This window comes from Nestor notabilis, unplaced genomic scaffold (assembly GCF_000696875.1).
Source record: "Nestor notabilis isolate BGI_N333 unplaced genomic scaffold, ASM69687v1 scaffold3812, whole genome shotgun sequence".
NCBI classification, from domain to species: domain Eukaryota; kingdom Metazoa; phylum Chordata; class Aves; order Psittaciformes; family Psittacidae; genus Nestor; species Nestor notabilis.
In genome coordinates this window covers 41,469-56,537 of record NW_009917769.1, presented here as the reverse complement: position 1 = coordinate 56,537, position 15,069 = coordinate 41,469, and the positions used below count along the sequence as shown (strand labels likewise).

Genomic DNA, 15,069 nt, shown 5'->3' with positions numbered 1-15,069 from the left:
CTGGACCCGCTGAATGGACCCCGGACCTGATTTATCACTTTGCCTTGTTTGGGGTTGTCTGAGGGTCCTGTTATGAGCACTTGGCCATGTCTCAGTGCCACAAGACTGTGCCCTGATCGGGGTGGGCACTGCTGTGCTGGGATCTCCCTCGGTGGGTTGATTTTCAGCATTATTAGTGCAAATACTCTAAAATCATAGAATCATAAAATGGTTTGGGTTGGAAAGGACCTTAAGAGCATCTAGTTCCAACCCCCCTGCCATGAGCAGGGACACCACACACTAAACTATGTCGCCCAAGGCTCTGTCCAACCTGGCCTTGGACACTGCCAGGGTTGGAGCATTCACAACTTCCTTGGGCAACCCATTCCAGCACCTCACCACCCTCACTGTGAAGAACTTCTTCCTTTTATCTAATCTAAACTTCCCTTGTTTAAGTTTAAACCCATCACCCCTTGTCCTACCACTACAGTCCCTAACAAAGAGTCCCTCTCCAGCATCCTTGCAGGCCCCCTTCTGAGGTCTCCATGCAGCCTTCTCTTCTCCAGGCTGAACAGCCCCAATTTGCTCAGCCTGTCTTCATATGGGAGGTGCTCCTGCCCTCTTCTCATCCTCATGGCCGCCGCTGGACGTGCTCCAACAGCTCCATGTCCTTTTTATGTTGAGGACACCAGAACTTTACACAATACTCCAAGTGAGGTCTCACAAGAGCAGAGTGGAGGGGCAGGATCACCTCCTTTGACCTGCTGGTCACACTTCTTTTGATACAGCCCAGGATATGGTTGGTTTCTGCGCTCAAGCTGAAGCCAGCTCATGTCAGGCTTCTCATCAACCACCACCCCCAAGTCCTTCTCCGCAGGGCTGCTCTGAACGTCTTCTCCACCCAGCCTGTAGCTGTGCCGACCCAGGTGTAGCTGAAGTAAATGCAGAAGTTTGACAACACATAGGAAATAGACATCAAATGTGAAATAAAAAAGACTTGTGAAGAAACAATAATGTGGAAAATAAGCTGGAAGTGATAATGGCCCTCTGCAGATTACATATGAACGATGTGATCGCAAAAACAGAACAGCAAAATTAGTTACATGTGTGATCTCAAGTTCATAGGAAAATAGGTTACTGCATGAAATTTAGGAAAGAAACTAATGATTGGGCTTGATTTGGAGAAAGCGTGGCTTAAAAATGGGAAATAAAGAAAAATAATATCTTTAATTTCTCTGTACAGACAGAGAAGCACCAAAATAATACAGAAGCACTGTGAAATGCTTGGCAGTGGATATTACTACAAAGAAGCTGACAAATGTTTGTAACACCACAGAAATAGGTGTACCCCAGGTTACAGTATGGAAATCTACACCAAAATAGTAGGACAAACTATTTCTACAACTACATAAAAAACTAAGTGAATTATGAAGCAAAGTAACTGTCGTTATTGCTATTATTATTTCTATGAATATAGCTTATTCTAGAAGCAATGGTAACATTGACAGTACTGGTAGCAATTAATATTTAAAGCTTTTTTTTATCTTGGATTTCACCAGTTTGCACTGGAGATATTACTGAACCTTCCCCTCCTCCCCCCCATCCAAATGCTATCTGTCATTTAAAGAAATAAGCCTTTAATTATGCTGGTTATAGAAGAGTAGAAAGCAACCTGTTCTCACATTGCTTATGCCCGAGAGGCCTGGTTCTGACCCAAACAGTAAGCAGACAGAAAGAGCCTATTAACATGACTGCCTTGGTACTAAATCACTTATGGAAAATATCTGTCTAGATTGTTCACCACAAAAATGAGTCTGGCCAAGCATTACTACCAAGTGGTGGTGTATCTTGGGACCTCATAATTACAATTGTTATTTGATATGGAAAATCACTGATGCTGAGTTGGCATGTGTCCCTTGTGTCATTTATAATTCACATATGAAGTACGCTTTAGTCCCGTATCCTTGAATGCAAACAGTTATAGAAAGTATGCAAGCAATTTCCTCCTGCACAAATCACAGCTACTGCATCACTGTATTTAATCTGGAAGCAGAGTACTTGACATTTCTGAGCGTTAGATGTAGTAAGCAGTTCACACTGCTGTAGACTGTAATAATAGCACTTTTTAATTGGGGGATACTCTAACTCATCACATCTAAAAACTCAAATTAAAAAAAGGAGCTTGCTCAGGAACCCTCTCTCTGTCCAGTTACTAAACTAATATAAGCATTTAAGAAGAGATCTAAATACCCAGGAAAAAGGGCGCCATATTCCAAACAATTGCCTTAATTATTGTTTAGGGGGCAGCAAACTATATAGCCGTAGAGCCTATCTAGTAGATATTCAACACATACATACCTTGGTCTCAGAAATCTGTCCTCTGACTACTTAAAATCTTGTTGACAATATGTATTTCCAAAGTATAAAATGGAATTTGCTGGGAAAAAAGAATATATACCTGGCCTAAGCCTTTCTGAAATTTATAAGCACCTTTTTCTCCTGGAACACCCCTATAACAGCTATTCTTTGGTGTCTGTAATAGAAGAAACATACTGCCAGCAACATAATCAGAAAGTCTCTCAAATTCTGGGGACTAAATATGAGAAGTCGCTTGATGCTACTAAAAACACACCTAATACTGGCGCTTTCTAAATTTCTTTTACAAAAACTAACTTCCGTTTTTGAAACAAATGACAAAAAACTTTTGCAATTGGCAGAGTCACTACTAATTTCGGTTATTTACTCTCTACAAGGACAGAAGCACCTTCCCTTCACCAGCTGGTGATGCCCTAAAATTTACATGTTAAGATCCATGGATATATTTAGGTCCTACATGCAATTTTTTCTGTTCATCCTGTCATTGCTGGCTTTGCAATTGATTGGTACCAATCTCGATGTTCTGCCTTTTTGATATAAATGCTAATCATATACTTCTCACTACCTTCCTTGATGCAAATCTGGCAAGGACCCCAGAATCCAGTTGACTGCAATCTCAGCAACTAGGAGGAGGGAGCAAGGGGGCTGAGGACTTTTCCTTTTGTTCAGTTTAGGAAATGAGAACTGTATGGCGTGCTGGCTCACATACATAGGTTAATGGTCTGACCACCAAATACCTGAGAGTATTCTTGCTCTATCAGCTTTGGGAACTGAAAATTGAATAAGCAGCAATAATGAAGTTCTTTTTCACTCCCCTGCTATCTCTTCTTGTCATTGCATATGATGACTTTCAGAAGTCAGTAACTTTCTACTACTTGTGTACAAAATGTGAAATGAGGTGTTTACCCTCTGCCCATGACACTCCAAAGAGTGGAAGTGGACCAAATCCCAAAAATACTTGACAATCAGTCACAGAAAACCAGCATTTCCATGGTACAAAACCGATCAGGAATGAAGCCATACAGTTATTTAACATAAAAAGCCCATTTTCCTTCAGTTTAGGAATAATATTAAAGGCCTTACACAAAACAAATTCCAGGATTCAGAATACACACAACATTTTATAACTTGATTTTTTATGGACTCCACTATTCACACAAGCTCATCATTGACAAGTTTGCATCCTTTATATTCCTTATTTTATTTGGAGAATACATCTGTTGACCAAAATGCCCTTAACTAACTGCTTCATCTATGTTCTTTCTCTTCTAACACACATTCCAGTTATTTATTTCCTGTCAACCACAATACATGGGTTGAAAACCATGCAGGTGGAAAAATTCAAACAGGGTAATGCTCACTTTAATTTAGGATCAAAGAATTTATCAACTCAGAAGTAAAATTATCAGGAACATTCTACTTTGGCTTCAAATACAATAGCTATTAGCTAGCTTTTCCATTTTCCATTAAAAAAATATATAAAACATTCAAAATTGAGGGAAAAATAAAGAAATTCAAAAGAGCAATATTTAGGGATGTACAGAAAGATCAAATCTGAAGCCTACTCAGAAGTTTACTTGGTAGCACTGGAATCGATTTTCATTTGACTTCTCAGAGAAAACAGTAACTAACATTTTGTTCATCTTCATGCCTTACAATGACTTTTCTTGCAACATAAGCCCATACAGCTACCACCTCATCAAAAGGCAATTCAGTCTTTGCAACTCTGAAAAATATCCTCTGCAGTAAAATACAGCTTCTTTGCAACAATATAAGGAAGAAATTCTTTACTGTGAGAGGGTGCTGAGGCACTGGAACAGGTTGCCCAAAGAAGTGGTAAATGCTCCACCCCTGGCAGTGTTCAAAACCAGATTGGACAGGGTTTGGAGCAACCTGGTCTAGTGAGAGATGTTCCTGCCCGTGGCAGGGGGTTGGAATTAGATGAGCTTAAGGTCCTTTCCAACACTAATAATTCAATGATTTATTTGCATGGTAAGAATAAATTCTTTAAAATCAGCAAAAGCTGACTAAAGATGCCTAAACTCGCTGCCACCAGAATGGTACTTCCAAAGACTATGTAAAAGCAATAGCAGTATTTCCAGCTTTGCCTGGAACAAATCCTAGGAAAAGAGTGGGGTTTTTTTCCACAGCATTATATATGGCATATTATAATAGAATCATGAAAGGACTACAAACTGCTGTACCTGACTGAATATATAAGCATTTGTAGAGCAGTTTGGGTAAAAAGCAGTACAGGAAAATGAGTCAAGGATTGTGGAAAAAGAGCCAGAAGAAATAAATCTCCAGCTCTCTATACAAGCAAGAATGATCACATCAGCAGTATTCTGGCAAGAATTTTCTCATGTGTGAATGGTTAGGGAGAAGGGAAGAAGACATCCAATGCTTCTTTCATTCTCATAGAACTCAGGCATCTAAATTCATCTGAACTTTCTGAGTGAAATATTTTATGACAAATATTCACAAAGAGAACACAACCAACACGTCCCTTTTATACAGTGATTGGATGTTAATAAGAAGCAAAGAAGTGGACAGTGGCTGCTGCAAATCTCTCTCTTGTACCCACCAGACTCAAGGGGAAAATTTCACTCTCTGGAAAAAAGGTCTAAGGGACTGCTCACGGATGCACTGCTACACCACTCTTCTCAAAACCCACTTACCATTACACGATATAAACTTATAAGTTTGAAGGGGTTTAATATGTTGGCTTTCACTTTAAAATACAAGTGAAGTTACACACTGATCTGTAAGTGAGTGTGATCTACAGATGTATGAGACCTGAGAATCTATGCAAGGGAGCAAATATTCTATGGGATTCAGACTGCTAAGTTGTGATTCAATGGATTCATTTTGGAACTCTGTACCTCTTGGAACTTAGTGACACAACTGGCACTTTGTGAAAAGCAAAAAATGTTGATGAACTGCAGAAAATGTTAAGTTATGCAGTAAAAGTTCATCCTATCCCATTTTTGGTATATTTCCTTCAAAATTATCATTGAGACATGACAATTAATTTTCATGAGTAGGGTCCTTATCTGCAGAAAATGTTAAGTTATGCAGTAAAAGTGCATCCTATCCCATTTTTGGCATATTTCCTTCAAAATTATCATTGCGACATGACAATTAATTTTCATGAGTAGGGTCTTTACTCCTTATGATTCCATCTTCCACAGGTCAAATTTGGAAACACTTCCTTCACTAATGCCTTCCTATTTCTTGTAATTCAATCCAGCCTTTAGTCCTCAGCCTTATTAATCTATTCTTTAATGCCTCTTAATCATTCCTCCGTGCTCTGCTTCTACTGCAGCAGTCAACTGATGCTTTATTGAGCAATACAGTCTCCTCCATTTTTTCCCATTTCACATTTTCATAGTCAAGCTTCATCAATGTTCTTGTGCATTTCACTATAAAGCAGTGATTTCTGTAAACTACTCTTCCCCTGATTATATTCCCCAAAAGCTAAAGTTGGTTTAGTTTAACGTTTCACCACAAAGCATGGATGCAAAATCAGCATTTGTTTGTATTTTTTCCTACGGCTTGAAAAATAGTTGTAACATGTTACTTGTAGGTTTCAAGTTTGGGGCTGGGTTGTGGGTTTTTTTCCATTTCAGTGATGTTGGCAAAAAATATCATCTTCAGAAGACAGAAAATTCTAAATCAATTTTGATTTGTACTACAGGGGATTATTTTAAAACCCACATTGTGCTAAATCTGCCTATCACTCAGCATATACACCAATGCATGAATCCTGTGAAGGTGCACTGAGTCAAACCGAGCATGTATCTGCACCACTACAGAACCAAGGATGAAAGCACAACAGGATCCACAAGAGCTTACTGTTAAATAAAATTAGTAATGAGAGACATCATATAAAAAATGCTAAAGATTGTTTTACAAAAGAAGTTTGGAGAAAAAGAAGAGATGGCAAATGCAGCAACAAGCTGAAGAAGTTCTATCTCAATTCCCTGTAGAACAAGTTCTACCTTTAAAGTATTTTTAAGGATTTGTTTTCTTCCCTATTCTGAACAAAAGTGGATTTTGGCAATGGACAAGGCATATGTGAATAGAACATGAACCACAAGATATCTTTGAGACATTTTCAAGACTTCAGCTGCTTTTCCTGCTTGGTTTCAACATGCATGTTTTGAAAGTTAGAGAGAAATCTGTTACCAGACTATACGTCTTGTACGTCAGTGAGGTCTACAGGTTTAAAAAGCCTAGCTGAAGGCATTTTCTCTTCATCATCACCTTATGGGTTTCTTTTTCTTTTTAGATGGACTTTATGCATTAAAAGGGAGATCAATCCTTGTCTTATTAGAGAGAAAGCTAGCTTAATTTTAGCTCGATTTTAGGCTCATATTACTGCCTGAATATTCAAAATCTATTATTAATTTTAAGACAGTATCAAGACCTTCAAAAACACTCAAGACCTGGATGTTATAACATCACTTAGTGCACGGGTACCTGTTAGTACCCCCAAATTAGTACTTACTTCTGACAATTCATACAGCATCTTTTCTGTCTATTGCTGACACAGGTGAAGAACTCTTCAACAATACATCTCAAATTGCTCTTAGCGTTTTCTCAGCTTTCAGACTCCAATGTAAGTCAATTATCATTTTGGAAAGGCTGAACTTAAGCATTTTCATTAAAGTAGTCATCATCTAAATACACTGTAAAATCTTACTGCTGTCTACCCAACTGATTAAAATGTTTTGTCGCTTTTCTGTATTGAGGTTTACTTACATTATCACACTGAAGGCTCTTATTTTTGGTGCCTGTTGCATAACAGTCACAGGGTTTGCAAACATCAATGGCTGAAAGATCTGCACCTGCTTGTCTGTAATGGAAATCCTTGCACAGCTCACAGTTCCTTCCTGCATGAAAGAAAGGTTATGCATTATGACTTCCAATTCATTAAGATTAGCTGTATAATTCAAAATTAAAGACTATTCCTTTGAGAGAATTCTATAATTTTCAGGACGTCCGTTTTAATGCACCTTTCATCTCTACCTGCCAATTTAGTGATCCAGAGCATATGAAACAATGAACCTGTTACAAACTATGTTTTACTCCATTAAACTTCCATCTGTTATATAATACCACACTTATATAAAAGCTGTGCCATGCAAATGCCTATACATTTTTTGGAAAAATTATCACTGAACCTGAAATTTTTCTTTTTTTCCCCTTTACTAGACAAAGCCAAGAAAACTGAAATAGAAAAGAATGATTAAAAACTATTCAATATGCTACTTAACACAGAATAGAAACCTTTAGTCAATGAGGAAGCAACTGACATTAGAGTAAAATTCAAGAACATTTTTAGGATGTTATCAATTACAAAGATGACATTCTGTATTTAAACACCCCAGCACGTGTAATGGGAACAGCTTTGAAACTTCACATTCTAATTCTTTATTAGAATGCCTTTTGAGTGGAAGATCTTACAGAAGATTGGATCAAATTTTAGCTGTATCTTCCTCTAGCTTAAGAATGGACATGATTGTAATTACTGCACTATCTGGATAGCTTAAAAATACACATACAGGAGAATTTATTGGAATGTCAGCCATTGAGGATTACTAATTTCAGCTGACACAAAACTTAGCCAAAAAATTACTGTAAAATAAACCATCCATTCTCTCTTGCGTGACTCACCGGCAGTGTTATGTTGACAGTTATCACACACACCTCCACCGCCTCTGTAGTGTTCCTGAGGAAAAGGGTCCATTGCCAAGTCATAGTGGCAGCTTACTGCATGGCTGTAGCATTGACAAGGTTTGCAATTATAGGCATGAACTTGGTCACCTGGACGAAAAGGTTTGTCGTTGTACAACGGCAAACAGTGGTCACACTGGAGGAGAACAAAACAAAACAACCTAGTTCTTTACCTTCCAAGAACACCATTCTACTCTCTTTATAGTCATGTTCTGTTCTATGTGTTTTCCCCCATCTAAATATTAATGATATTGAGGTTTAGACAAGTGAGAAAGAATATAGAAAAATAACAAAACAATCTATTTTTTCATCTTTTTAAGTTACTTTAACAACAGATTAGAATCAAGGAAGGTGGCCAGAAGAATAACATTTTAAGTATTTAGGTACTCGACACAGGCAAGCATCCCGAGATTCAGATATAGTTAAACCTCCAAAGATGCAAAATGGCACCTACAGTGTTTGAGGCACAGACGACATATTCGCCCAATGCATCCATTTGGATGTATTTTAAACAATGATTTAGTTTGTTCAGTTACCATTTGACCTTGTGAGTGAAACAAAATACCTCCTACGGCCAAATATGTGATGCTGAACAGAGTATCTAAAACATCAGCAATGTTAAATGTGCATTTATCTCATAAAATTTTCAAGAAAGAAGTTTTAAACAAAACCCACAAATCTCTACACATATTCAGCTCTGTCAAGTTATATTTTAAATGACACTAATGAATAATAGCATAAAAGGTCCAGTGTTTAAAGAGACACCTAAACAAAACTATCTCGTTTTCTTCTTTTCATATTTATCAGATACAAAGATTAATGATATTCAAGTACTTCATTAGCTTAAATCCAAACCAGTAAAAGGATTTTTCAGTAGTTGAGGAGCAAGCCAGGACCTCATCTTTTATTTGGATGAACTCACAATATTACCTGCTAAGGAGAGCTTTATGAAGAATGTGAAGTTGGAATAATCTTCAGTTCATAATACACTCTATTCAAGAAGGAAATATAGTGTGCGTACTTGTTCATCAGGAACTAAAAACAAATTGGATTTCTTAATGAATGGATAGCATTTTGGCCAGTTACATTCTCTTTATGGTGAAGAATCCAACTAGTTTTTATGAAATTGACTCAAAAAGTTGTACATGTTGGCACTGGAGACATGTTTGTTTAGATTGTTTTTAATTTAAGCAGCATTAGTGAAACTCCATTCCCAAAACAGTGGTGCCTTCCTGGATCTAAGAAACAAAATACATTGCACTTGTCATTTCCATCTTCCAGAAGGAATTCAAATGCTTAACATAAGTTGCTTCTGTAAAGTATTTGGGCAACTTCTTTCTTCTTAAGTTCCAGAAGTGTGCTTATCTTTCTTCATGGCTATTATTCCAAGCACTATTACAATTATTTAGGCCCAGTGTGCCTACATCACCCATATGCTGACAATTACGGAACTATACTGAAGTTTCTAAGCACTTTCACTTACAGCTGATGCTGGGAAAGCATCAACTGTGGGTAATATGTGAAAGTGAATTAGCAAAAAAGCTTAAGAGTGTCCAAGAATTGCAGAACAGTCACAGTTCATCACAAAAGCCACCATGGGAAAGAAAACAAAAGCGTAAGAATTTATCTGCTGAAATCTAGTTTTAATAAATGAAATTAGCAGTAAGAAGGGTAAGATAATAATAGTCACTGCACCTTTTTGCAATCTGTTAAAAACAACACAACAAAACCCCACAACATTACCACAGTGAGAGAAAAAAAGGAGGTTTCAGGTTGAAAATTAGCAGGGCTTTGCTTGAGACTTTCAATTCTGACCTTTGATTATCAGAAGAATCACTGCCTAATTGTGATATAACCCAGTTTAAGTACACTGAGGGGAACACCTTGACCTAACTGTTACACAAGTTACACAGGTTAAACTTGTTCATGTCCTTCCTTCATTCACAACTATCTTTCCTCTCTCTAGTCATTCCCTTTGTCTGTACTTTGAGGAAAATCAGCATTACACAGCACCACCAACATGAAACGATGGGGTTCATTCAGGCATTGCACAACTTGGGAAGCACAAGCAAGAAACCCTAGCTCCCATCCAAACTATCCCACTCATGTGGCTTCCTCCTTGCAGAATATCTAAGGAATTATGTCCTCCTTGAAAAGCAAACAGTACAGAAACAGCTACCAACCTGTCAGCCCTGAATTTCCAATTGTATGCAGTCAAAACGTGCACTGGACCTCCATCCGCCTCACCCTGCTGAGTTTGTCACACCTTTATTAGGCTAAGAATTGCATTTCACTTCAAGACCTGGTGTGTTTAACCGTCACTTTTGGTAGCAGGACGGTGTACAGATGGCAATCTTGATGTCTTAATTGATCAAACGTAAACTCTGCTTTTGTTCAAAGCAAAATTGTTGAGATTTTCAAAGGTATTAAGAGATTCAGTTTCAATTCCTGGCTACCACATATAAAACAGATGGGTAACTTCCCCAAAAGCCTGTGGCAAATCTGAAGGCTAGCAACAAATTTACAAAGAACATTAATTCTTGACAAACAAGCCTTCCTCCACAACTGTAAAACCTACAAACATGCAGATGCCCTTATTCTCAGTTACATCTAGGCCCTTCAGAGAACATGGTAAATATAAGATTTTTACCTATGGACAATACCAAACATGTCCACTTGCTATACAGTACCTGAACCACTCACCTCCTCTGATAAGAGTTTCCTGAGAAAATCTTACATAGAGCAGGATGATCGAATTACCTACCTCATCTTGGCCCAATTCCTTAGTCTAAAATTAAGACTAAAACCTTATTTCCGATAATTGATTCAAGTTTTGGGTTTTTTACTACAATTACCATTAAAAGCTTACCTTCTCAAAATTCCTGTATCCAGCACTTATGGGAAGTTCACCAGTGACTTCAGCCTAAGCCTGTATGTGCCAAGTTCCTTATTAGTCACTAAGAATGCTGAGAACAGTGCCTCTGAAGAAACAGTCCACAAATATTCGAAGAAAGACTTCAGAAGGCAACACTAACAAGACTTGTAATAACTAGAACCTTCTAGTGCAACACTTTCCAAATATCCCACTGCATGCCTCTGGGTGGCATCCTTCTTTTCTTGATGTTCTTACATAGGATTTATTCTCTCTCTTTTCCTAACCTGTGTAGGAGTTCCCATCTCTCACCTCCCAGTCAAAGTTCAGCTGCAATAACCAGTGCATATACACACACCTATAATACTTACAGAAGCACATGTATAATGTACTGCATGTGTTATTAACAGTACACAGATTTTACAATCTGCTGAAGTGGTATCAAGATCAGAATGCCACTTTCTCAAGCATTTTGGAATGCTGCCTTGTCTTTGCAAAACTCTATTCTGTGCATCACCCAACCATGTTTGTTTATGCTGCCCTGTAAGTGTTGACTATAATAGGATAGTTAATCACACACTATTTTTCCCTTCCTACAAGGTCCCAGTCTGTACCCAAATGGACAGTATGCATTCACTGCATTTAGCTTCATTAGCCAAACAAATGTGGCTTCTAGGCAATAGCTATTCCAGTGCAGCTTAGTCCTGCTCTGAAGGCAGTCACCTTAATTTCCCCATGGCTTTTCCTCAGCACCCTCCCTACAGCATTTGACTATCTATCAAGACTACATGTTAGCAGAGGTTTGAACCATATCTGCTTCTTGTGAACTCCCCAAAGACCAAACAGGTTTTAAACTTAAAAAACAGGTCTTATTAGGAAAAACAAAACAAAATAAAAAACCCTAGAACATTCTAAGTGATCCCAAGTGGTTAAGAAAAACAGAATAGAAGAGTGTCTTATGTGGTTCCATCATAATACTTTGTGTAACTTTAAAAGGATGCAACATCATTTCAGAAACTAAGCACAGACATTGCAGGTGGTTTACAAATACTATATGTAAAGTAGTATGCTAAGAAAACATACTTCTGCTGCTTTGCAATGGCAAAGGAACTGACAAAGAACCTGACTGGCAAATAGAGTAAGATCTGGCATCTGAATGCCAGATTCAACTGGCAATGGGATAGTGGGATGCAACTGAGATATCAAACACTGGCAAAGATGTTGTCAGGCAGCATGAAATATACTTTCACTCAGTTCCTCTTTCGTTTATGCTTTTTTTGGGTCAAGTTACTTGAAGTCATAGCAAGTCCTACAAAATCAAAGCCTATGCAACCACACTAATTCTGACAATCAGGCCACTCAGTAAATTAATTCACACTTAAATTCTCCAGGATTAAAATTCAAAGCTATTTACAAATCAAGCATCCACTCAATCTAACTCACATTTAGACTCCAACCTTGTAGGACTTCTGTAAAATAAAAGAGGGGGTGAAGGTATATTTTGCAGCTGATGAGTTCAGAATGTGTTCTGTTTTACCAAAGCTCTAACTTGCTATGGATATTATATTGTAGGAGATCTTGTATTTATTTCTCCTTCTTTCTACCTTGTCTATTTGGAATAAGCCTTTGAATTTGGGGCAGTTCAGCCTGGAGAAGAGAAGCTGCATGGTGACCTCAGAGCAGCTTCCAGTGTCTGAAGGGTGCCTACAAGGATGCTGGAGGGGAACTCTTCATCAAGGACTGTAGCGACAGGACAAGGGGTGATGGGCTTAAACTCACACAGGGACAGTTCAGGTTAGATACAAGGAAGTAGTTCTTTACTGTGAGGGTGCTGAGGCACTGGAATGGCTTGCCCAGAGAAGTGGTAAATGCCTCATCCCTGGCAGTGTTCAAGGCCAGGTTGGACAGAGCCTTGGGCGACATTGGTCTAGGGTGAGGCATCCCTGCCCATGGTGGTGGGGTTGGAACTGGGTGATCTTAAGGTCCCTTCCAACCCTAACTATTCTACCATTCTATGAGTAGGGAGTGCTGTAGCCTAGCTGCTAGTTATTATAGTGTTAATTTCACTCTTTCGAGGAAGCTGCGACACGGGAATTTATCTTATTTTTTTAATAATAGTTTTAGTGGGGTAAAAGAAGCCAAAAATCCCCACAAACTGGCTAATCACTTCACCATTTACATGGAATATGTGAAAAATCATAGAAATGCAATAAATCTATGTTGCGCTATGATCTATGACAGCTACTTCCAACAACTTTGAAGCACCAGCCCAGATGTGTCTGGATTTCTTCACATGAAAAGAAAGAAATATCCTGCACAGTGGATAAGCCCCTGAAAATGCTTTTCAGACAGGAACAGCCCTCTTAATTCCGAGAGGTAACAATACAACCATAATGCTAGTTGACATCTGCGTACCTCTTAAGAAAACTTACAGACTTCAGGTCAAAACATCAGGTCAGAATGACCACTTCACAGTTCCTTCAGCATGTCATTACCTGTGCAGCAAATCACGAGCTATCTGAGACTGCAACAGGTTCCTTCCGTATTTCAGCAATGCTTGTACACAAATTGTTGTAGAAGCCTGGATCTTGGAACTGTGAAATTACACCCGTTTTCCAGGGATGGATTCATGGACAAACCCATAACTTCCACAGACATGTCAAAGTTATCTAAAATTATCAGGCAGATGAGACTATTGCACTATGTGCCTCTTAGCTTGCCGTTTCCTAACACACAAGTCAACCATCTGCCTGCTTGATTTCCTTTCTTTTTATTCTGGCATAACCATCTTCCTCCCAGGCCTGTCCCCTGGATACACAAATTATGGCACAGAGCTCACAAAAAAGTGCATTTTTTTGCTAGCTTGCTTGCCTCCCCAAGCTAGAAGTTTGTGTTAGTTGAGTGACCACCTACTACAGTTAATATTTACAGCTCCTCAGGAACTATGTGTCATTAATTCCAACATCTAACACAATGATACAGATTGACCTTTAACTAGGGTTTAGATAGATTCTTCTGTAAACAACATAAAAAGCCTTATTTATCTAATTCTTGGTAAATCAACAATGCCATATCCAGTTTTCAGACAGCAGATGTTTAAGACCATTAATTATTTGCATGGAAAACTCTGAAGACAAGAAGTCCTTACTGTATCGAGTCACCCCCTCACTTCCAGTCATACCCCCTGAAGCATTTATCAGAGCTGCTTTATTTATTTTAAATTCAATTTTCTATTATTATTTCTACAATTCTTCCTGTATATTGTGCCTTTCTTTATTAAGTTCTGCATGAGCAGTTTAAAGGAGGCTCTGAGGTTGTAATCCCAAAGCAGGACACACACATTTACAGAGCAATTTCAAATGAAGAAGCTAAGCATTTTGTTTTCCGTGACAGAAAAGCTCTGCGAGGATTCTTAATCTGGCCCCTCTGCAAGTCATTCTTAAGCATTCCCTTCTTCCCATCGTCGCACATTTCGTAACAACACATTTCTTCATCAAAACAGAGCTCAGAAAAAAGTAAGTATATATATATAAAAAAGAGAAATACCATTTGGTATGTCAAATTTCATAACATGGTGATGCCAATAACTAAACTAAAAGATTTTGATTTGTAATGAATTATGCAAGTTTTCAGTTTCTGGTATTGCTTTGCTGAGCAACAGCTATCCAGATGTATATGCCAGATAAATTCAAGATGGTAATTTTAGTTGCATTAAGCATAAATGTGACAAGGACATACTCTGCCATATGTAAGAGCTTGTCAAGGGATCTCCATTTAAAGAATGCACACAAAATCACCCAAAACAATAAAACCCCCTCAGTTGTGGTGACTTACTGAGTGCTAGCACAGGACAGAAGTAAAAACAAAAGACTGCAGACAGTGCAATTTCTTCTCAAAACCAAAACAAACCAACAAGAATTTATGTTTGGAAACTTACTTCATGGATAATTGAGTTATTATTAATAGTAATAATAATAGCAGCTGCCTAATTCACTGGGGCAGAAACCTAAGAAACAGAGGTGTAAGTCTGTAAGATAGAGTTTTATCACTGCCAATGACAGAGAGAGGGACTCTTCATCAGGGACTGTAGCGACAGGACAAGG

At 38.3% G+C, this 15,069-nt stretch overlaps 1 protein-coding gene across 1 annotated transcript in view; it reads right to left on the bottom strand.

The window, feature by feature from the left end:
• LOC104401717 (usherin-like) overlaps window positions 1–15,069 on the bottom strand; it is a gene marked incomplete at its 3' end in the record, with an annotated part of 99,158 nt that overhangs the window by 43,609 nt on the left and 40,480 nt on the right. The window contains exons 9-10 of the mRNA XM_010009391.1: window positions 8,035–8,230; window positions 7,120–7,250 (exon numbers count right to left, since the gene is read on the bottom strand). Of these exons, the coding sequence (XP_010007693.1) occupies window positions 7,120–7,250; window positions 8,035–8,230 (327 nt within the window). The remainder of the gene's footprint in view (window positions 1–7,119; window positions 7,251–8,034; window positions 8,231–15,069) is intronic.